The 25,000-nt window shown below is 47.5% G+C and overlaps 1 protein-coding gene across 1 annotated transcript in view; it reads right to left on the bottom strand.

Moving 5' to 3' along the window:
• LOC137415316 (creatine kinase U-type, mitochondrial-like) overlaps window positions 1-25,000 on the bottom strand; it is a 44,631-nt gene that overhangs the window by 14,154 nt on the left and 5,477 nt on the right. The window contains exons 5-7 of the mRNA XM_068100902.2: window positions 21,893-21,978; window positions 20,871-20,994; window positions 20,526-20,660 (exon numbers count right to left, since the gene is read on the bottom strand). Coding sequence (XP_067957003.2) covers window positions 20,526-20,660; window positions 20,871-20,994; window positions 21,893-21,978 — 345 coding nt within the window. The remainder of the gene's footprint in view (window positions 1-20,525; window positions 20,661-20,870; window positions 20,995-21,892; window positions 21,979-25,000) is intronic.

The raw sequence follows: 25,000 nt of genomic DNA on the forward strand, positions 1-25,000 counted from the left end.
GTCTCTTGCTCTTCTTGTGGTGCACTTGGTGGTATTAACTATTAGTGGTTCACCTGTATGGCATAGGTGCCACGTTGATCCATAGGTCCATCCCCGGGTGGTGCTTGGCCGCAAACGAACTGCGGTCCATTGTGGGTGGCCACAAACATTGCGGTCCATATGGTGTACCGATCCAGGCAGCGAACAGCGAAAGTGCAGGCCCACAACTGCGTCGCCAGCACCTCTCTCTCCTCTCTCTCTACCCCAAAGCCAGATCCTCGGAGGTGGGAGACAACAGAAGAAACAAGTGAGTAAGGTGGTAAGGGCGCAAAAGTGCACGCAATGTAAGGTGATGCACACTGGGGGCACATGGGAACCAGGTGAGACAGGTACGTTCCTATCGTACGCCCCCCCCACCAGGTAACCTACATGGCCCCTCCCTTACCCCTTACTGTATCCACAAAACTCAACACTACCCATAAACATCTATTTTACAAATCAACAAACATCCCTACTGTCTTCCCCGTTCCTCCCATAAACCAAATTTGTCTTCTCTCCCTCCTAACCAATCAAATTTGCCATTTTCAACTCTCATCAAAATTTGCCATTTTCAACTCAACATCAAAATTTGCCATTACCAATTCATCATCAGTCCCTCCTAGGGAGGGAGAGATGGAATCACCCCAATGTCTCATCCACGTCGTGATGCGTCTCACAAATCCAACAGCAATTCTCATTTCCTGCACAAAACAAAGAAAACACAGGTGTGGAGTCATCATCATCACCACAGGTAAGTGGCTGCGTATGGTGCGACAGGTTCATCAATCCTAACTATTTCCTAAATGACTTTAACAACTTTACACTACCCGGGGTCTTTCTCCGGCCAAACCATTGGCCCTCTTACGCTATGGGTTCTAAAAACCAATTCCCATTGGCCAAACTGTGGTGCTCTTCAATTTGGGGTCTCACTCCCCCGATTCATCTCCCGGTGCCCTCGCACAATTTCTGGGCTGCGGCGTGTACCTCTCCCAGTGGGTCTACCCACCTGCACACCTCCACCACTGCAGTTGCCTCCGAGCTTACCTGCTCCTCACCCTAACCTAACTACCTGGGGAAGGCCCTCTGGCTCTCTCCCCACTCCGTGCCCTCTCTGGCACTGGGCTGCCCGATCCACACCCGGGATCCTCAGGCACCCGCTCACAACTACCGGCTCCCAGAGCCCACCTGCGGCCTCACCTGGCCGACATCCTCACAGTGGTGGAGTGCCCAACCAACTACACACACTAACAGGCTACACGCCCAGCCATTTCCACAACACTAATGCACCCATTCACAACACCATTCTGCAACCGCACCACAAATGCCAATATCCAACCACAATTTACCTGCACCCTCTACCTAACACTTACACTACCCGCCCCGGGTGCTCGTGAAAGGGGTCCACTCTTCCCCCATCCACACCTTCGCACCATGCACACCACTCCGTACCACTCACTCCAACTCTCTCCACACACCTGTACCTGCACACCTGTGCTCTCACACCTGGTGCCACCTGCACCCTTCTCTCCCCAAGCGCATTCGCGCTGATCCACACACTCACTACTCATACACTGCTCCACACACCTGTCCAGTTGCACCCCTGTGCAATCACACCTGTTCAATTCTCACAAACACGGCATCATCTCAGCTAACTACTCCCTTCTGAAACTTGCGCTTCCCAGTCGTCCCTTTAAACTATTGCGCTCCCTCGTCATTATAATCCACACTAATCTGCCTGCGTCCCCACTACAGGTATCAGTCACTAACTAAACTTAACGTTACCTAAGGTCATCTTCGCTAGATCCCTACACACCATATCCTAACCCACCCGGGCTAGTTTCCACTGCCATACACCCCATAAGCTATTGCGCATTTGCCCCCCCCCCCATGGGAAGGGTGGCAGGGATGCCATCCCACCACATCGGGGGTCTCTCACTACCAATTTTGCACATCAAATTTCAACAAATCAAAAATTTGGCCAATCACTGCCCATCATCTGCCAATCACTACTGCCAATCCTTTGCCAATCATCAAATTTTGTTTTTCTCTAATTTTGGGTCCAAAACACTAACCTCATCACCCAGTCGACTCACTAATACCTTTCGGTGCGCCAATCCCTGTCCAAAGCCCGGCTTCGTAAAGCCAAGCAATGGATGCTGGTTGTTTTGTGCCAGCGGCTGAATGCGTCCGGCACTCGGTGCAGGGACGGGGGCTTACCCGGGCCGAGATCCCACGCATCACCTCGGCGCGGAGCCATCCAATGTCCCGATCTCGACCTGCCGGCACGTCTCAACAAGACGTGGTCGCCATAACGACCCTTCCTATCGGGCTGCCCGCTCCCCCTAGTGGAGCACGGACGCGGCCGTTCAAAGCGAGGCCCAGCACGCACCGAGGGCCCGATTCGGCTATAAGTCGTTCTCAACTCTACCCCATCTAACGTCGATGCTTCACCTGGACGCTTACACCCCGCAGCCCGTTCCTTGCTCACACATCCAGCCGTGCCCATGCTACCTTTCCTTACGCACCCAGGTACACCCATTCCACTCACAGCCTTGGTCACACACCTGACCACCGAACACTTTGGCACACATTCGTTGGTCGCACACCTCACCAATACACCGCTTCGCGCCCCCTCCTCGGTCACCTCCTCTGTGACAATCACAGGTGTGCCCTCATTCGCACACCCAACCACGTGCCTCACCACCAACTCCAGCGTGCATTCCCACTCACGCTCTACCATTCCAGGTGTGCATCCTTCCATCCCAGGTGTACATCCTCGCTCACCTGTCACAACTAACTCACGCTCCATGTCACTCTCACTACTTTCACCTCCATTCCTGACAGCGCACTCACCCTTACTCTTGACAGCGCACTCTTTCCCCATGCACCTGTCCGTTACACACCTTTCTCGCGCACACTCTCCCGTTACACCCTCTGTAACACTCACCACAGGTGTGCATTCTTCCTTGCCTTTGACAGCGCACTCTTTCCCCATGCACCTGTCCGTCACACACCTTTCTCGCGCACACTCTCCCGTTACACCCTCTGTAACACTCACCACAGGTGGACACTCTTCCCTACTTCTGACAGCGCACTCTTTCCTCATGCACCTGTCCGTCACACACCTTTCTCGCGCACACTCTCCCGTCACACCCTCTGTAACACTTACCACACCGCGCTTCCATGTGCTCCCTTGCACACGCGCTACGACCGACTCACTCTCGCCAGCACCCTCACTACTCCTTGGCACGCACTTTTTCCTCACACACCCCAGAGTCGGACTTTCTTGCACACCTCCTTTTTCGCACACCAGACCTGTCGCACACTTCACCAACGGCCTCTCACGAACACCCGGGTCTATCTCGACCCCCAAGCTTATTAAATCCCCTGGCGCATCATACGCACGACCATATTGGTCACCACTTACACCGGGTCCTCTTCCTCTTCGCTTCTCCTCCATCACCTGCGAATCCCTCATCCGGTTAATGAGCACATCACGATCCAAACACAGACTTTGGACCAATTCTTTTATCTCCTCTTTTATCTCTTTGTTATCCCCTCTCCGTCGCTTCTTAATTTCGCTCACCCCTTCTTCCACTTCTTCTAATTTGTGCCTCACCTCTTTTATTCCCCGGTACGTCTCCTCAAGCTCATCCTCTAAGGCTACCTTGACCGTTTCCAGGTGCGTCCTCACCTGCCGGTCCTTCGTCTCCATTACCTCTATCACCTCGTCCAACCTCGTTGTCAGTCCCTCACGTACCATCTGACATTCCCTCTTTGTCGCTATCAAGTCATCTTTTAGTTCTTTCTGTGTCGCCTTTAAACCTCCTAATACCGCAGTGTTCCTTTGAACCTGCTCCACTAACTCCGTCTGTCCCACCGTCAGCTGCTCCACCTCCTGCGTCAGGTCCTCTATGCCCCCTTGTAACTTTACAGTCCCCTTTCTCACCTCCTTTTCCATGTGCTCCTCACAGTGCCTCACCTCCTCGCGCACTCCTCCGACCTCCTCACTCACTCCTCTTCTGATCTCCTCTCCCATCACTTGCATCTCCTGCCCAGATGCCACCCTCATCTGCTCCATTTCCTCCCTGTGAGCATCCAGTTTGGTTTCTACCCCCACTCTGACCCCCTCTATCTGCTGCTCCATTTGTTTAACTTCCCTTTCCGCTTGGTCCCTCATGTCCCTCAATTTGCCTTCCATACTGTTTTCTAACCCCTCTAACCCATTTTTCACTCCCTCTATCTGATTCTCCTGGGCAGCCATTCTATTTTCTACCCCCTCTAACCCCTTTTGCATCCCTTCCATTTGATTCTCTTGAGCGGCCATTCTGTTTTCTACCCCCGTTAACCCATTTTTCACTTCTTTTATCCCGTTGTCTAACCCCTCAAAATTATTGTCTAACTTCTCACTGGTACCCCTCGCTTCGTCCCTCATTACCCCCATTTGGCCCTCCAATCGCTCACCCTGAGCATCCATCCGGCCCTCCAATCGCTCACTATTCTGGGCCATAAGGGCCTTCATTTGTATAAAAAAAAGGCCCCAATCCATCGGGGGCGCTGCCACGGTCGCTGGCGCGGTGATCAGCGAGGCGCCATTTTGCGCGCCCGCTTCTTCGTGCGTGACGGCGCTATTTTGCGAACCTGCCGCCCTCACTGCTTCGCTCTCCTCCTGTCCCTCATTTTGGTCCTGGATCGACCCTACCTCACTCTCCTTTACCGGACCCCAGCCGTCTTGATCCGCCATAGCGCGACTTGCAAAATTCGAGTTTCGTAAAACAAAACAAATTTCGGCCGCTCCAAATTTTGACCAAATTTTTTTTTTTCCTCTATTCGTTTTTTTTTTTTTTTCCTTCAAAATTTGGTCGGGCCTCGAATCTCACTCCCGACACCAATTGTTACAGATACGACTTTGATGGTATGGTGGGCCGAGCGGGATGGCCGCCGTATCCGTACAAGTTACCCCGATTGCACCCGGGGTTGACTAATCGCGCTATGCTGGCTCAATAAGAAAAAGAAGACACCCGGCTGGATTACAATCACACAATACGACACCAGGGATACGGTTCTCAAAGGTTGTTATTACAATTGCGGAAGGTTTAGATTACAGGGACAAGAGGGAAACATAGGAAGGTGGGCACTTAAACACACTTATATTATCCCCGGACAGACGACAGGTAAACGCGGGACAAGGCTCACTCACACGGGGTTTGATGGCCAGGAAAGCGGGTAGCGATCGCTCCAGGTGCACCTGTGCTCAGGGCAGGATCACGTACGGTGGTGTCCAGAGATGCGTGAAGGTATCACAGCGCTTGTGGGTCGCGACTTTGGTCTCAAGCTGGGGAGGTCGCTCAGCGCTCGGGAGGGTGGCGTCTTTTCCTTCCGAGGTTCGGGGCGCATCTCACGTCACGTCCGGCGCGGGGCCGCGTATATCCGGCGGGGAGTCACGCCCTCGCTCGTTAGCTCCGCCCCATATGGCATCGGCCCATGGCTTCTCATTGGGTGCGGGGGTTACCGGCTCCGCCCTTGACGAGGGGCCGACAGGGAGCCCCCTTCTGGGTAACCCCGTCGAGCACATGTTCAATGGCGGCCAACCGAGCCGGAGTGAGGACGCAAAGCCGCTGTTGTTGTGGTTGTTGTTGGAGCTTGAGATGATGGGAAGAGATGCGGGGAGGTATGGGAAGGTCCTAAACTCCTACTGGTGCCATATCATCACATTCTGGTGCAACGAAGAGTCATAATTAATGGAAACAAGTCCTTAACTGACATAGATTAAGAATAACTAGCAAGATGTCCTATAATTGTCTACGTGTGGTGCGGGGGACCTGGGCACGACATTTAATGGGGGAATGAAGGGGAAGATCGGCTCTAATGGGTGTTGTTTACAGACAATGGGACTAGGGAATGGGGTAAGGGGAGAGTTGGGGAGTATCGGAGAAGATAGGGGAATATTTACAAGCGGATATGGAGGTCAAATTCCATATTCGCAACAATATATATGTATATATATATGTATATATATATGTATATATATATGTATATATATATTGTTACAGACGTGGCTTAGATGTTATTTACCGAGCGGTTTTGGTATGACCACGTCTGCACAAGTTACCCGATTATACTCGAACGTTGACTAATCGCGCTACGCTAGGTCAATAAAGGCAATAAAGGAAAAGGACACACGGCTGGGATTAAAATGACACGACACCATGGATACGGTTCTCAAGACCTCCGGAGGAGATTATATTCGTTCGGAAGGTCAGATTACAGGGACGAGAGGTACAGCATAGAAAGACAAGCACTTAGACACAATCTTATATTAACCCCAACAGACGACAGATAAACGGGACAAAAGGCTGACTCACACGGGGATGGATGGCTAGGAAAGGCAGGTAGCGATGGCTCCAGGTGCACCTGGGCTCAAAGGTCAGAATCGACTCGGTCCGGTCCAGAGATGCGGGGAGGTATTCAGCGCTCGTACGTGGCAACTTCTCTCTCCAGGCTGGGGGCGCATCTGACGTCACGTCCGCTACGTGGCCGCGTATATCCGGCGGGGAGTGACACGCCCTCGGCTCGTTAGCTCCGCCTCGTGGAATCGGCACGTTGCTTCTCATTGGGTGCGTGCGGGGGGGTTACCGGCTCCGCCCTTGACGAGGAGCTGACAAGGAGCCCCTTCGTGGTAACCCCGTGGAGCGCATGGTCCGGAGCGTCGTTGTTGTTGTAATTGTTGTTGTAGTTGTAATTGTAGTTGTAGTTGTAGTTGTTGTTGTTGTTGTTGTTTGGGGAAGAAGATGGAAGGAGGTATGGGAAAGGTCCTAAACTCACTACTGGTGCCATATAATCACATTCTGGTGCAACGAAGAGTCATAATTAATGGAAACGAGTCCTTAACTGACATAGACTAAGAATAACTAGCAAGATGTCCGAAAGTTGTCTACGTGTGATGCGGTGGACCTGGGCACGACATTTAATGGGGGAAAAAGGGGAAGGTCGGCTCTACTGATTGTTGTTTACAGACAATGGGACTAGGGAATGGGGGATTGGGGATAGTTGGGGAGTATTGGGGAAATAGGGGAATATTTACAAGCGGATATGGAGGCCAAATTCCATATTCGCAACAATATGTATATATATATGTATATATATATGTATATATATATGTATGTATATATATATATGTATGTATATATATATATATATATATATATATAGATATATAGATATATATATATATATATATATATATATATATATATATATATATATATATATATATATATATATATATATATATATATATATATATATATATATAGTCACGTGAAAAAGTAAGTACACCCCATGTAAAGTTTTGACTTTTTCAACGTATTTCAACAGCTATTTGATCTATTTACAGCTATTTACAGATCTATCTACAGCAACGTACAGCTATTTGATCTTCATTTCAACAATATTGACAGATAAAGGTGATATAATATAACAAATATCATGAAACATTTACATTTTGTCGTCCATTGTATAATTTAAATAAACATAAATGCAAATTTCGCAAGTGGAAAAAGTAAGTACACCCCTACATTTATCACTACTTCAAATACCTAAAATTAGAATCAGGTGCAAATGATTAGAACATCGTTAGAGAGGATCTTGGAGGAACCTGTCTTATTTAAACCTCAGACATTTAGTTTGGTTTGCTCTTTGTTGGTGAAGTGTGCGGCGTCACCATGCCGAGATCAAAAGAGCTCTCCGAGGCCTTCAGAAAGAAGGTTATAGATGCCTACGAGTCTGGGAAGGGATTTAAAAAGATCTCCAAACAATTTGAAATCAATCATTCGACTATCCGGAAGATCATCTACAAGTGGAGAAGATTCCAAACAACTGCCAACTTGTTCAGGCCAGGCCGCCCCAGCAAGTTCAGCCCGAGAGCAGACCGCAAGATGCTGAAAGAAGTCTCTAAGAACCCCAGAATGTCATCACGGGACCTACAGGTAGCTCTTGCCACTGTTTATGTCAAAGAGCACGAGTCTACCATTAGAAAGAGGCTGCACAAATTTGATCTACATGGGAGGTATGCCAGGAGGAAACCTTTGCTGTCCAGAAATATAATCAGGGCAAGACTAAAGTTTGCCAATGAACACCTAGGCAAAGACCAGCACTTCTGGAACAATGTGCTCTGGACAGATGAGTCAAAGGCAGAGCTATTTGGCCACAGTACCAGAAGACATGTTTGGTGAAAACCAAAGACAGCATTTGACCACAAGAACCTGATACCAACTGTAAAGCATGGTGGTGGAAATATTGTGGTTTGGGGCAGCTTTGCTGCATCAGGGCCTGGGCAGCTCACCATCATAGAATCCATTATGAATTCTTCATTGTACCAGAGGGTGCTTTGCTTGCGGATAATGTGAAGCCATCTGTCAGAAAGTTGAAGCTCAACCGAAGGTGGACCTTGCAACATGACAATGACCCTAAACATACCAGTAAATCCACCAAGGAATGGCTGAGAAGAAAGAAAAGGAGGGTTCTGGAATGGCCAAGTCAAAGCCCGGATCTAAATCCCATCGAGATGTTTTGGGGGGATTTGAAACGAGCTGTGCATGCAAGAAACCCCTCAAACATCGCACAGCTGAAAGAATTCTGCATGGAGGAGTGGGCAAAAATTTCTCCCAGTCGATGCCAGACTGGTAGACAGTTATAGGAAACGCCTACTTGAGGTTGTTTCTGCCAAAGGGGGCAATACCACCTATTAGAGCCAAGGGTGTACTTACTTTTTCCACATGCGAAATTTGCATTTATGTTTATTTAAATTATACAATTTTTTTTTTTTTGGATGCTGAATCGAGGCTCGTGAAAGAGCTAACATTTATTTCACAAACAAATCAACCAGACTAACAAAATATATAAAAAGAGGGAGCGGAAGACAAGATGGGGAGAGAAGGGGAAGCACACAAACATAACATTTGAGAGCAGGGAGGTGTGGGAGGGAGAGGGCTTGGGGGGAGGAGGCGTGGGAAGGGGGTGGAGGGGAGGTGGGAGAAGTATAAAGCACAAGGACACCAAGGACTTCCCAGATAGAAGTTGGTATTTCAAAAAAGTGGATTTGGGGTGAAATTAGCGGAGGTAGAAAAGATCAAGGTTTTGGATGGGCGAAGATAAGAGATGGTGGTGAACATTTGTTTTAAAGACCTGGAGGGTGGAGTGGGATTGAATAGAGTGAGGGAGTTTGTTCCAGAGGTGGAAGAAAAGAGGAATGAAGGAGTGAAGGTGAGCAGAGAGTCTTGATTTTGGCAGTTTAACAATAAGAGGGTTGCAGGCAGATCTTGTGCGACCTGTAGGAATATTTGGGGGACAGAGCCCAGAGAGAGCTGGAGGGGCAAGGCCAGAGAGGAGTCGGTAGAAGACGGAAAGACCACCAACCTGCCTGCGGCGAGTGAGTGAAAGGCCCTTGGAGTTGGCTTCATCGCGGGAGATTCCAATGATTCTGAATGCTTTGGTTTCAACAGTGTGAAGACGAGCTCGGTGTGAGGCAGGAGCACCAGCCCAGAGGGGAGAGCAGTATTCCATTGAGCTGCCGATGAAAGCCTTGCATGTGGTGAGGAGCTCAGGTGTGCCAAGGAAGGACTTCACACGACGGAGGATGCCCAGTCGGCGACTGACTTTGGAGGCCAGATTTGAAATGTGGTTTTCCCAGGAAAGATCATGGCAGATAGTGAGACCCAAAAGCTTGAGTGACAGAACTTCTTGGAGAGGATTATTCAGAAAGTGGATGGGAGGGTTGTCCAGTCGGTCTTTTCGGAGAGACATCGTAAGAGTGTGAGATTTGTCAGGATTGAAAGACATGTTCCACTTGTTTGCCCAGTCTGTGATTTTGTCCAGGTCTGCAGAGAGTGAGGAGGCTGCAGACTGCTGATCTGAGGGATGAGGAATGGAGTGACAGAGAGTAGAGTCATCAGCAAAGAGATAGAGAGGATTTTCAAGAGAGTCAGAGAGATCATTGATGAAGACCAGAAAAAGCACAGGGCCCAGAACACTGCCTTGGGGAACTCCAGCCTGAACAGGAAGAGGAGATGAGAGAAACCCATTCAGGGCCACACGTTGACTACGACTGGAGAGGAAGTCCGCCAGCCATGCGTGGAGATTTCCATGGATACCAAAGGAGGAGAGTTTGGTGAGCAGAGCGGGGTGCCAGACCGTATCGAAGGCACGTGATATGTCAAGGGAGACAGCTCTAATTTCCTGTTTGGCATTGAGGACCTCCATCCATTGTTGAGAAAGCAGAAGCAGCATGTCCAGAGTCGAGTGACCAGGTCTGAAACCAAATTGATGATCAGAGATCAAGCCATTGGAGAAGAGGAAAGATTTCATATCTGAAGCAATGATGGATTGCATGACTTTGCTGATAATTGGGAGAAGGCTGATTGGTCTGTCGTTGCTAGGATCTGTTTTTGCACCTTTTTTGTGCAAAGCGGTGATGTTGGCTGATTTCCAAGCAAATGGCAGATGACCTTGAGCAAAAGAGAGGGTGAAGAGAACAGAGAGAGGGAGTGAAAGAGCAGAAGAACAGGATTTTACGGTGGGTACAGAGAGGGATGGGACTACAAAATGTAAATGTTTCATGATATTTGTTATATTATATCACCTTTATCTATCAATATTGTTGAAATGAAGATCAAATAGCTGTATGGTGAAATATGTTGAAAAAGTCAAAACTTTACATGGGGTGTACTTCGTTTTTCACGTAACTGTGTATATGTATATATATATATATATGTATGTATAATATTGTATAATTCCCGTATACGTATATATGTATAATATTGTTACGGTTCTCCACCACTCTGCTTCCCCACCACCCTGCTTCCCCTTACCAAAGGGGGGATTAATCCCCTTGTTCTTTCTGGGCTTGGCGGAACCGAGAGACTTGAAACGCCTCTTCCGGACAAAACGCAAGGTAGGGTTTCGGGACCAAGTCTCGCTCGTACCTAAATCCTTGCGCCGCCACGGAAGCGAAGCAAGCCTCACACGAGCCACGTGTGATCTGGGTACACCGAGCGGATTGAGTACCACGTGGTCCGTGCAGTTTTAGTCGTGGAACCCGATTCGAGCGGTTCTATTCGTACCACGCTTAGCCAATGAGGAAATCACAGGAACGATCGAATGGAAAAGGAAGAACACAGGTTTAATTATGATTCCCACACGTATATACAGTGATCGGTGGACGCAGAGACACAGAGCATCACTTAGTCAGTCTGATCTTACTTCCCAGACTCGGGCCCATAACACTCACACAGGGAATTGCAGGCAGGTCAATGTTCTGGCCAAACGCATCCAGGAACGGCCCCGTCCGGCTCTCCACGGTCCCAGCACGTCCCGCGAAGATGGCAAGCAGGCGGTGGAAGGGTCCTCGTAGTGCGTCTCCCGAACAAAAGGCAGCCGATGAGGTAGAACGGAAAATACGCGTCTCTCAGCACGGCTGGCGGTTACACAGCCGTTATCACTCGCGTGACTTAATGCACTGTATGCGGCTCGGCCTCCAGCTCAATTGAGCGTCACTTTATAATAGCGCGTATTCCGGTTCATGCGCGTTTTCCTGCACTCGCGTATCTCTCAATTCCTGCTCATCAACGAGTCCTCTCATCAGTCCTTCAGTTCATCAGCCAGTCCTCCCACGTTAGTCCTCTGTTCAACGAGTCCTCATCAGTGAGTTCTCCCACGCTAGTCCTCTGTTCAACGAGTCCTCATCAGTGAGTCCTCCCACACTAGTCCTCCTGGGGGCTTTGCGCGATGGGTTATATAGATATGCCGCGAACCTTCTTGAACCCTCTTGAACCCTCTCGAACCTTCCAACCACGCTCTGTGACACAGTGCTGCTGCCACAACCTCTGAGCCCTGAATGGCGGCTCGTGCTTACCGTCAGCTCCTCTGTCGCCCCTCATTCGGCTCCGCTCCGACCCTCCGAGGCCTGCCTCATGTTAATTCGCCCAAAATGAACCAAAGTCAATGCAAAGGGGCATGAGGCTAGGGAGGCTGGAAAGTCGGTAGAAATAGGACCTATTCTCCTGACTCTACTCAACACAGAACTAACATAGGAAAAGGACTAAGCTCACAAATACTAAGAAATAACTACACTATCGCGAGGCTACATGTTGCTTGTGTGACTAACTATGAGGGGGAAATTTTAACCTTTACTATACTGACTGTACAAAACTCAAAACTGCAACAATATATATGTATATATATATATGTATGTATTTATATATGTATGGAAGAACTTTGGTCCATTTGAATAGTCCATGCTCGCCCGATCTCAAACGATCTGCCATGATCTTTCCTGGGAAAACCACATTTCCAAGCTGGCCTCCAAAGCCAGTTGCCGACTGGGCATCCTCCGTCGTGCGAAGTCCTTCCTTGGCACACCTGAACTCCTCACCACGTACAAGGCTTTCATCCGCAGCTCAATGGAATAATGTTCTCCCCTCTGGGCCGGTGCTCCTGCCTCACACCTAGCTCGTCTTCACGCTGTTGAAACCAAAGCTTTCAGAATCATTGGAATCTCCCGTGATGAAGCTACCTCCGAGGGCCTTTCACTCACTCATCGCAGACAAGTTGGTGGTCTTTCTGTCTTCTACCGACTCCTCTCCGGCCTTGCTCCCCCAGCTCTCTCTGTGCTCTGTCCCCCAAATATTCCTACAGGTCGCACAAGATCTGCGAGCAACCCTCTCATAGTTAAACTGCCAAAATCAAGACTCTCTGCTCACCTTCACTCCTTCATTCCTCTTTTTTCCCGCCTCTGGAACAAACTCCCTCACTCTCTTCAATCCCACTCCACCCTCCAGGTATTTAAAACAGCTGTTCTCCACCATCTCTTATCTCCCCCCATCCAAAACCTTGATCTTTTCTACCCCCGCTAATTCACCCCAGATACACTTTTTTGAAATTCCAACTTCTTTCCTGGAAGTACTTGGAGTGTCCATATGTTTTATACCTCTCCCACCTCCCCCAAAGCCCTCTGCCTCCCTCGGTTCTCTCGATGTCCCTGCTCTCAAATGTTGTGTTTGTGACCTTCCCCCTCTCTCCCCATCTTGTCTGCCGCTCCCCTTGTTTTGTCTGCCGCTCCCCTTGTTTTGTCTGCCGCTCCCCTTGTTTTGTGTCGGTTTGACTTTTTGTGTGATTAATGTTAGCTCTTTCACGAGCCTCGATCTTGTATACCAAAAAAAAAAAATGGTTAAGAATGACTTAAAATTAAATAATTATAATATCCGTATCCAGGTCTTCACCAAAATCGAATCGTCCTTGTCAGACACACAACGTGTCCACCAAGTTTCGTCCAAATCCGTCCACAACTTTTTGAGATATCCTGCTATGTATAGTTTTTGGCCCGATCTACCAATGGTGAAGAATCACTTAAAATATTCTCGTAGCCGGATCCGAATCCGGATCTTCACCAAAATATAATCATTTCGTCGGTGTCACATACAATCTCTGCCAAATTTCGTCCGAATCTGTCCACAACTTTTTGAGATATCTTGTTCACAGACAGACAGGGGTGAAAACATAACCTCCATCCACCTTTGGTGGTGGAGGTAACGATACATAGCATGATTCAAAAAGTTGTGGACGAATTATGACAAAACTTGGTGGATGAGTTGGTTTGGCGACAAGAACAAGCGGGTAGATTTTGGTTCATGTCTGAATCCATATCCGGCCTATCGGTGGAATACAAAATGTAAACTGTTCAGCCTGGCGGAGGTATGCGCTCTCCAGAGTACTGTTGTAGTTGTTTATGTTTTCAGATTCTGTGACGATACAATGAGTGAAGTTTGGAGGGCTCAAATGAAATCGGCCTGGAGGAAGCAGTGTTTTGAGATGGAGAGTCATGCTGACGAGTTTAGGGACCCTCAGAAAACCCGTAACGCTGCTCTTTGACGTCATTCTATCGTCATGTGCAAAGAAAATAAATAATCAAGATTTCAGATGTTGCCTTATTTGTAACTGCCCAACAACAGATATCAGGATGAAGCCAAAAGATGGACAAAGGTGTTATTTGAACAGCTTTGACCCACAGGTAAAACAGCTCCTTCCCATGGATGTCACTCGACTGTGTGAGCACTCTTCTTGCTGCAGACAAGAGAAATCGGTTTGTCTGGCCGTCTCTCATCGAGTCTGGCCGGGGGTGCGGATCCGCGAAATGGGGGCTCAAATTGGATGGAATTGGGCAATATGGCAGAAGAGTCGTCATTATGTCAAGTGTAGAGTATTTCTTGTGTTTGAAGGATAAAATGTATTTCACTTTGAAAGATGGATTTCTCGAAACTACAGACTTGGCATTTAATATAGAATTTTTTTTTTTCTTGACTTGGGTTTACTTTCTGAACTCAGTATATCAATCTGGTGAGTTTCTTTTACGCTTCGGTGATTTCTTTGTGAAAAGAACCATGCCACTAATTGTCTGTCGCAGCAAGAAGTCAATAACAGGATTATATCACAGGTGGCGTGACAAAATGTACGGACATGTACATTTGCCGATTGGCTTCACAATCGGGTATATAAGGGTTGTTGCGTTCTGTATTAGTGGAAAACAACTGCTGCACGTCTACAAAAGTTATTGCCGCTTCCCCTGGAGATGGTCCGTCAACTCGACAATGCTGTTTGTCATTTAGTGGTGGCTTTACGAAATTCCGGCATGAAACAGCGTGCTATTGCTCGGCAGTATGGCATCACTCAAAGTCAGGTGTCAAAGATCCTGAAACGAAATGCTCAGAGGGGTGTCTCTACTCCAATACCGAGGCCAGGACGTCCACGCAGAACCACAAGGAGGGATGATCGCCAGGTGCACCGGTTAGTCCGCAATGGCCGTACCAAGTCAGCTAATCGGCTTAGGGCTGAGTGGCAGCAACTGACAAATGTGCGTGTATCCAGAAGGCTAGTCAACCAACGACTGGTTCAAGCAGGCTCTCGTGCCAGGCGTCCCCTGAGAAAGCCACGTCTGACCAGACAACACCGCCAGCGCCGATTGCAGTGGGCCAGAGAGCACCGTCAATGGCAGCCAGGACACTGGAATCACGTGATCTTCAGTGACAAGTCTAGATTTCTGGTCTATCGTCAATATGGCCGCGTCCGAGTGCGCAGACAAGTGCATGAAGCCTACAACGAAGATCGTATAGTGCCAAGAGTCCAAGCTGGAGGTGGTGGGGTGACCGTTTGGGCTGCTTTTCATGCATGGGGCAAAACTGACCTGGTTGTTCTGAATGGAAACCTGAACCACTTCAAGCACAGGGCCATTCTGGAAGAAACATTGCTTCCATTTGCTCGTGCAGCCTTTCGAGGAAACTTTGTCTTCCAAGATGACAATGCACTGCCTCATCGTGCTCGCATGATCCAACACTTTCTTGCTGACCGTGGTGTAGAGCATATGGAGTGGCCTGCCATGTCCCCGGATATGAATCCGATAGAGAACTTGTGGGCAGAATTAACGCGTCAAATCGACAACTTGGACCAGCAGCCTGCCTCTGTGTGTGAATTGCAGCAGGCTATTGTAACTGCATGGCAAGTGATTCCTGTCCAAGCCTTGGCAAATCTCGTGAACAGCGTGCCTCGACGTATACGTGCTCTCCTGAATGCTCGTGGGGGATACACGAAGTACTGAACTGTAATTTTACTGTCCGTAATCCCAGTCATAATTTAACTTTTGTTTTTGTTAAAAAAAATTTTTTGCCTAATGTGCAAAATAAAGACATACTTCTGGAAAATGCAAAGAAGTTTAACGCAGTACTGTCCGTGAATTGAGTTCGATATCAGTTACATCACTTTCAAGGATCAATTTATTTGCTTTGAAATGTCAAATGTGCTTTTTGTTTCTTTTAAAGGTCACATTAACAAAATCTAGAATAATTTCAACATAATTCCAATGAACTTTTGGTTCTAAGTCATCTTGAAAAGTAAGTTCACCCCCACAAAAAAAATATTCCATATTAAATGCCAAGTCTGTATTTTCTGTAATGTCTGTGTCGGAAATAATAGGCTCAAAATGTTTTCCTAAAACGGGAGCAATTACGGTGTTTCTTAATGTAAAGGCGAATGCATTGGGGGGAGAGGGTGGGGAGGAGATCTGAAAAGGTTGAAGCTTGCCAGGCTGGTTTTCTTACTATTAGGCCACAATTGGTGATTGCCGAGTTGGGATATGAAGGAGGTGTAGCGATATTACCATTTGAAAACTTTTTAATGTTGTGTCGTTTCATGGTCTTTGCTTGAATCACGTGGTGACTTTGGATCACTTTGTGACTGACTAGCAAAGCAGGCCTCTGCGGCCAGCCACAAACTGGTTGAATTTGAATATTTAAATTTGTTCTCCTAATTGGTCCATTTTTAAAATAGCATTATTTGCTGCATTGCGATGCAATTTTCAATTTCATTTACATTGGTCCCCGGCTCAGGAGGCTTATACATCGATGATTTTTAAAAAGTTTATATATACTGTCCATAATGTGTATTATGACATTTGTGGGGAGGGGGTACAGATTACTTTATTACATTTAATAATGTATAGATTAGTATGGTCCGTGTACGGGTAGGAAGCCAATCTCGATGTAATAAGCAGGGAAATGTAGCTCAAGGATTGTCTGTTTAAATGTGCAACATATGGAGGGTTGTGCGTTGTAATTGAGAGTTAGGGTTTAAGGTTGATGCAATCATATGTATAGCCTCCTGACAGGGCAGCGATCCTGGGGAGGGATGTGTTCCCCCCAAAATATTTATGGTGGGGGGTGGGGGGGGCTGGAGGCGTTAATGGCAATTTCCCGGCCCCCAAGCTGCCCCTCCCCAATAATTTGCCCTTTTACCTTCACCGTATGTACAAATGGGCCTGTCCGCCGCACAGATCGATACGCCTGGGGTATTTAAATCGCTTCCATGTTTATTTAATTATTTTGTCAGCTTGCGTTTTGAGATACTTGTTTGCGATTTTGAGATACTTTACTTTACAATTTGAGCTTTTGTTATCAAATTTTCAACAAGCCTTTATTATGAGAATATAGAGAACACGAATTAATACATTTAAACTAACCCCCTTCCCTGCCCCCCTCCCCCACTCCTCAATTTAGAGAAGGAGCTTTGGTCGCCTCGCAAGAGGTGGGGTTGCTCGGACTCTCGCGAGATGGCAGAGACTGTGGCTTGTTTGGTGTGGAGTGTAGTTTTGGAACTCCTGAGAAAAATAATTAGCCTCCAGGATAGAGCGAGTGCCAGAGTTTGTTCAGGCCCGTGTTCCTGCATTCTCGCATGTGCCTGCTTTGTCTTCCTGCTCACCAGTTTTTTGTTTTTGTTTTTTTTTGTGTACAAGATCAAAGCTCGTGTAAGAGCCAACATTAATCACATTAAAACAAACTGACACAAAAAACACATGATCAAGGGAGCGGAAGACAAGATGGGGTGAGAGAGGGGAGTACACAAGTACAACAGTAGAGAACAGGGACATCGGGAGATCTGTGGGAGGGAGGGGGCTTGGGGTGGGGTGGCATGGGAAGGGGGGGGGGGGGGGTCGTCATCTTGCCTCCCTGGTGCTTCATCGCCTGCTCGTCTTGGTCGTCCCTGCCTGTTCGTGACTGCTTGCCATCTTTGGCTCCACAACAGAGCGAAAGCCCACCCAGTTGCTCGTTTCCCCTTTCCCTTTTCCCTGTTCCCCCTTTTCTGTGCTTGAGTTCAGTGTGTGGCGCCTTTAGAGTTATTTCCATTCTCTTGTAAATAACTATTTATCTATTGCATTGATTGCATTCCACGTTTTCTTCCCTTCATTACCCCGCCGTCGTACCTCCGTCGGGTCATTCTTGCCCTAGTTTGTTTTTGGGAAATATACCCGTTAATATTAGAATAAGAGCCTCGTGTCTCTTCCTGTATTTTCCCATCCCATGTGCGTGAAAATCTGCCATTGTTCGACGCAGTCCAAGAGAGCTAAAAGCTGTTCGGCCCATCCATCCAGTAGTCTGTGTTAACGGACAGCTTGGACATGACGATATATATTTCAAAGTTCTTGTTTAACGCATGATGCATGTGTGTCGGTATTCTCCACAGATATAGCATAAAGACCTTCATACGAAGTATCCTTGAGTATGCTTCCCGACTCTGGTCTGATGCATCTGCCTCCCATCCTGATCCCCTGCAGGTCTGGGCTGTTGGGATCCTCCAAGATCTGCGTCTCGCCCACTGCAGACACGTCAGTGGACTGTGGGTGTTCTATCGCCTCACTTCCAGCCTTTCGCCCTTCTCGTCCCTCCATCTCGTTGCAGCCCATATTGGTCACGGACGTTTTTCCAGAATCTCATACCTGGTTACCCTCGCCAATTGTAAGCTAAACGCTCACCTCCATTCCTTCCTGTTCTATGTGCAATGCCTTTGTATCCCTGTTCCCCTTTGATCCCTCTGTCAGTCTGAGACCTGCTGCCCTGTGTTGTGTACTTCCTCCAAGAACCGACATGTCTGTGTACAAAAATAAGAGAGGTAACATTTCCTGGGGAATGTTGTTGCTACTGCAGTCGCTTAGAAATGCCATTTGCCTTTCTTTCTTTTTTTTTTTTTTTTTTTTTTTTTTTTTTTTTTTTTTTTTTTGTATACAAGATCGAGGCTCGTGAAAGAGCGAACATTAATCACACAGAAAGACAAACAGACACACAAAACAAATAACATCGGGAGCGGTAGACAAGATGGGGAGAGAGGGGGAAGGACACAAACACAACATTTGAGAGCAGGGACCGAGAGACATGGAGACATCGAGAGAACTGTGGGAGGGAGAGGGCTTTGGGGGGAAGGCATGGGAAGGGGGGGGGAGGGGGGGTGGGAGAGGTATAAAACATATGGACACTGCCAAGACTTCCAGGAAAGAAGTTGGAATTTCAAACAAGGTGGATCTGGGGTGAATTAGTGGGGGTAGAAAAGATCAAGGTTTTGGATGGGGGAAGATAAGAGATTTTGTTTTTTTGTTTTTTTGTATACAAGATCGAGGCTCGTGAAAGAGCGAACATTAATCACACAGAAAGACAAACAGACACACAAAACAAATAACATCGGGAGCGGTAGACAAGATGGGGAGAGAGGGGGAAGGACACAAACACAACATTTGAGAGCAGGGACCGAGAGACATGGAGACATCGAGAGATCTGAGAGAGGGCGAGGGCTTTGGGGGGGGGGGGGCATGGGAAGGGGCCGGTGGGAGAGGTATAAAACATATGGACACTGCCAGGACTTCCAGGAAAGAAGTTGGAATTTCAAACAAGGTGGATCTGGGGTGAATTAGCGGGGGTAGAAAAGATCAAGGTTTTGGATGGGGGAAGATAAGAGATGGTGGTGAACAGCTGTTTTAAAGACCTGGAGGGAGGAGTGGGATTGAAGGGAGTGAGGGAGTTTGTTCCAGAGGCGGGAGAAAAGAGGAATGAAAGAGTGAAGGTGAGCAGAGAGCCGAGATTTCGGCTCGATAATTACACAGACCTTGATACATTTGCATGTCTCTCCAAAACCTGTGTCATCTTGAATCTCCAACTTGCATTTCCCGTTAACTGATGAGAATTACTAATCCCTATGTTGAGTGAGGTTGGACATATTAAGTATATGTTCAGGGTAGCTTGGGTGGCTGCTAGCTCTTTTTCAGCTATCTCAGGGAGTGACGTCGCTGCTCTACATGAGTCCCGGACTCAGCTGGCTCCGGCTCACAGTACCTGGTATGGGCCCCTTGTCTGGGGTAACGGATCCCTACTGCCTTGTGGGGGAAGCCTCTTTAGGCTAAGGATATGAAGACACAAATGTCAAACCGCACCTGTAGGTCAGCCTGGGCAGCACTACATCACAGATAAATGTGCCCATGAAAGTCAGTGGTGGCACCAATTTTGGGCATCACTGTGCAGAATCTGCAGACAGCTGTGTCCACTTTGAACATCAAGAGCATCAGTCATCATACCGACGACCTGGCCAGTCTGCTGCACCTACGTGCATCAGACTTGACGTTGCATTGACTGCACCTGCATCCAACGATGCTCTTAGGAATAGAGACTGGGAGAGGGATAGCGCACACCTCTACCACTTTAATTGCTTCTCTGTGCAGGTTTTTCTCTTCATGGGTGCCTGCTCACCTGCTCATCACCCATTTTTACCTATACAACCATTTCACAATGCTTACTGAGGGACGAAGGGAAGAGATTTTTTTACAAAATGATGACTCACCATCATCATCATCATCATTAGGTATATTTTGATTTGGTGGGTTTATGATTTGAATGTTTCCCCATTTAACTTTACCTTAAACATTTAAATCTTGCAATGACTCTGGCATCACAACTTCCTTGCATGGTTGTTCCTAATTAGGGTTAGGGTTAGGATTATCCTTTAGGTAGGCCTTTGTTTAAATTATATCACCTTTGCTTGTGAGAAGTGCCACTTATTCTATCCTTGCCTCTGCTTGCGTCAACAACCAATTGTTGGTGACAATTTATATCAGTACATGTAAAAGTATATGACGTGAGACAAACCTTGCTTAGATGTGGTAGGCGGATGTGAACACTGGCTCGCAGGCCCGTACCCAGGTTTGACGGACACGTGAGGATGTACCCGAGATGTGAGTCCCACATGAACTCCTTTCCTTGCTTGTGGATCAAACGCTCGACCTGAAATTGGTTAATCATGTGAATCGGTTTGATTGGCATCACATGGCATTCCGTCTTATTGGGTTCGTGGACGTCCTGAACCGCTTTTACGTGCAATTCGTCCATTCCTTTCTGGCCTGGGTCGGTCTTTTTAGTATTTCCCTCTCAAACCAGGAAGCCAGGGTTTAGCGACACGTGCTACCTTAATGCCCGGTTGCCGGTAGGGCCTACCTCTTTCAGGCCATGGCAGAAACTTTCGAATACTTTCCGCATGTTTCCCCCTTTCTCCATCGATATCAGGCGAATGTGATCCTCTTCGTTCACCCACACCACGAATGTCTTTTGGTGATTATGCCTGGAGGAGGGTGGCACAAGCTCAATCTGCAATACATCATCGTCATTGCAAAGGCCCAGGTTCAAGTTCAAGCACCTGGTGTTTGCTCATGATATGTAGTCCGCCATTTTGTACGATCAACTGTTAATCAAGAGAAAAATCTGTGCGGTTCAAAAAAGGACTAAGCGAGAATCCGCAAAGCCATACAATCAGGGATTCCAGGAGCCATAGTAAACCCGAACACTCTCACAGGTATGCATAATGTTGAACATTTAAAAGAAGGCCCATGCTTCCCTTTCTACTTGCGCAATCCTAACATTCAGCCATGACAATGTGATGAGAGACATCAGGGTAGTGGCCATGGAAGTCTTCTTTGTTCAAATAGAGCACAAAGCTGTGGGGAAGCATCATTGGCGGAGGGTGCGGCTGTGACACTGATGCAGTATCCTCTGCTAGTTAGGCCAGGATTAGTAATTTGTTCATGGTGCTCGCCTACTCTGTGCGAAGGACACCATGGGACCTTTAACGTCCACGAATGAATGCTGGCAGACGGGATGCCCGTTTGACGTCCATCTGAGGGAAGGAACACACAATGATTAGGTGTCCCGTCTGTTGGAAACACCTGCATGACAGTTTAACACCTGGGTCGGTATTTGAACCCAGGCTGGACATCTCGGAGGCAAGTGTGCATACCTCTAGGCCTTCCTGTCAGCCCGCCATGGAAGTGAGAATCTAGTTAAGATTCGGACTTCCATGGCCACCAAAGCCACATCCACATTTGGGAACATCTCCGATGAGTACGCTCCCATATATGCCCGTCTTCACCCCCACGTGACTTACATGAGGAGCCAGAAGAATCCACATTTCAATCTGTTTTTAACAAGATGGTAAAAATTGCTGCCAATGGATAAGTACCTACCAGATTCCACGAGCATCCGGCCAGTCTCGTGCCATTCCTGCTGCTATGAGTAGCGGTGAGACAGGTTTGTCGAATAGTAAATGGTCCTGGTAAAAGGCAGAGGGATGTTGGAACATTTGTTACCTTTTAATGGATATCGTGTAAACTTTTCAACTTGTGTGATCTGACGAGTTCTCATTTTAAGGATCATTTACATACTCCATTTGTAAATTGAATGAAGTTTTCAACATTCCTGGTTCTCCTTGAGGATGTTCTATGCATCACCTCTTTTATTGTAGCCTTGTATTTCCTCCCACCCTCACTCACTCACTGATATAAATATTTAGTACATTCTAGAACCACCTTTAGAGGCCATTTATTCTCTGCAGATCAGGGGTTGGCCTTTTTGGGGCACCTTGGTTCCCTTTTTGAAGCAATGTTTTATGGCCGGATGCCCTTCCTGCCGCCAACCCTGTTAGTCGCCTCTTGCGACACAGGGAATTACCAGTGAACTGGTACTCAATTTGCCGACCTCGGAAGGTTGACAGGCTGAGTCAACCCCCCTGGCGTTAATTCAGCGATCGACTGGGATTCGAACTCAGGATCCTAGGATCCCAAGCCAGCACCCAAACCGCGAAGCCAATACCAGGCGTTTAGTACATTTTAGGTGGGATAGAAAGCTGAAAATTTGCAGACTGATGTAACTCGAAGCCAACATCCCAAGAAATATAACAAAACCGTTGGAAAGTGTCCATGAACTAAAATATCCATAAAGAAAAGTGGGCCGGTGCAGCCTCGCTCTGCTCATGGGAGGGCACATGGCCAAAGACAATGTAGCGTACACTCGAACTGGTCGCTAGACAACGCTAACATGCTTCCACCTCTTATTTGATAACTTTTGCTTTATTTACATTCAAAATTACTGTAGCTGTAAACTTTTAAATAAAAAGATCATTCGAATCACAAATTCTTCAATTCCGATCCGATGCACCGTACCCTCTGTTACAGAGCGTTGGTTCTGCTGAAGCAGTTTTGAGGCCAGCATCATGCTGGGTGGTTGGCCATCCCTCTCCCAGCAGTAGTTAGAGCAGGAATTTGCAATTTGTTCAGGTTGCCAGCGATAGCTCACATACTCCTCGTGAGGGCATCGTGGCATCTTTAACATAAACCAACTAAACAGGTAGACGGGACTCCAGTTTAACGTCCATCTAAGGGACGGCACACGTATTGATGAATCACCATGCCTGTGAAACACCGGGATGACAGTTTATATTTGGGCCGAGATTCAAACTCAGGCGAGACAACGTGTGTGTGTGTGTGTGTGTGTGTGTGTGTGTGTGTGTGTGTGTGTGTGTGTGTGTGTGTGTGTGTGTGTGTGTGTGTGTGTGTGTGTGTGTGTGTGTGTGTGTGTGTGTGTGTGTGTGTGTGTGTGTGTGTGTGTGTGTGTGTGTGTGTGTGTGTGTGTGTGTGTGTGTGTGTGTGTGTGTGTGTGTGTGATGCGTGTGTGATGCGTGTGTGATGCATGATGCATGTAGGTTGCAACCAAGTACCTGCTTGCAGTCTGCAATAATGCCCAACTAGTAATATACCATATCTTTGCTCCTCGTTCCCCCTAACGAATCATCACAATTTTCCTCCCTTTTTTATCATTCCCTTTACACAAGATCTACACAAGCACAACATCTGCTACAGGTTGTACAAGATCTGCACAAGCACAACATCTGCACAACATCTGCTACAGGTCGTACAAGATCTGCACAACATCTGCTACAGGTCGTACAAGATCTGCACAAGCACAAGATCTGCACAACATCTGCTTCAGGTCGTACAAGATCTGCACAAGCACAAGATCTGCACAACATCTGCTTCAGGTCGTACAAGATCTGCACAAGCACAAGTTCTGCCAGCAACCCCTCTTGTGATTAAACTGCCAAAATCAAGACTCTCTGCTCACCTTCACTCCTCTTTTCTCCCGCCTCTGGAACAAACTCCCTCACTCTCTTCAATCCCACGCCTCCCTCCAGGTCTTTAAAACAGCTGTTCACCACCATCTCTTATCTTACCCCCATCCAAAACCTTGATCTTTTCTACCCCCTGCTAATTCACCCCAGAATCACTTTTGAAATACCAACTTCTTTCCTGGAAGTCCTCGCAGTGTCCAATGTGTTTTATACCTCTCCCATCCCCCCCCCCCCCTCCCCATGCCTCCTCCCCCCCTCCCCATGCCTCCTCCCCCCAAGCCCTCTCCCTCCCACGGATCTCCCGATGTCCCTGCTCTCCATCTTGTTCTCCCGCTCCCTTTATCATGTGTTTTATGTGTCAGTTTGTCTTTTTGTGATCAATGCTAGCTCTTACACGAGCCTCGATCTTGCATACAAAACACATATAATCTGAATATATGACTTCAATAATCATTCTCTGAGAATCCACATTCGAACATGGGACGTTTTTGCGGCGTAGGCTGTAGGACAATGCCATCTGCAACAGCATTTGTCCGTCCGTATGAATATCCCTTCCGCCGGAATTTTGCGGGTTTATTCCCTTTAAAATTCGTTTTCTCAGCAACTGTTGGTCTGATGGGCACGAAATTTTCACCATAGGAGTGCCTCCTCCTGTATAATTTTTCAATGATACTTATGACGTAATAGGTCACGTGGTATGGGCGCCATCTTGGAAAAACCGAAAAACGTTGCAACTCTATATCTCCAAAACCGTTCAATGGAAAAATTTTTAAGGTGGCCCATGTGGAATAACATAATGATGATGTCATAGGTGCCTTCATTATGACGTAATAAATCGACAAGTAGAACGCTTGATCCGATCAGTATGAAATTTCTTGAGCGTGATCGAGGGATAAATTGGTCGACAAAAAAAATTGATGTCATAGGTCACGTGGTTCGGTAGCTATATTTTTTACGGAACAGCCCGTAGGGCAATGCCGTCTGGAGCAGCGTTTGTCTGTCTGTCTGGCGTATGTATATGTGTGTACCTCACAAACCTCCACCAGTCAGAGCTGAGGATCTGGTCACATGACATGTGGATAGCAGTTCCCCAACTCAACATCCAAATGTGGCTACACCGTTGTTAGACTATTGGTCTTGTTTTTTTTTTATGCATGTAGGCCTGAAT

Source organism: Myxine glutinosa, chromosome 11 (genome assembly GCF_964187855.1).
Source record: "Myxine glutinosa chromosome 11, kmMyxGlut1.1, whole genome shotgun sequence".
NCBI lineage: Eukaryota > Metazoa > Chordata > Myxini > Myxiniformes > Myxinidae > Myxine > Myxine glutinosa.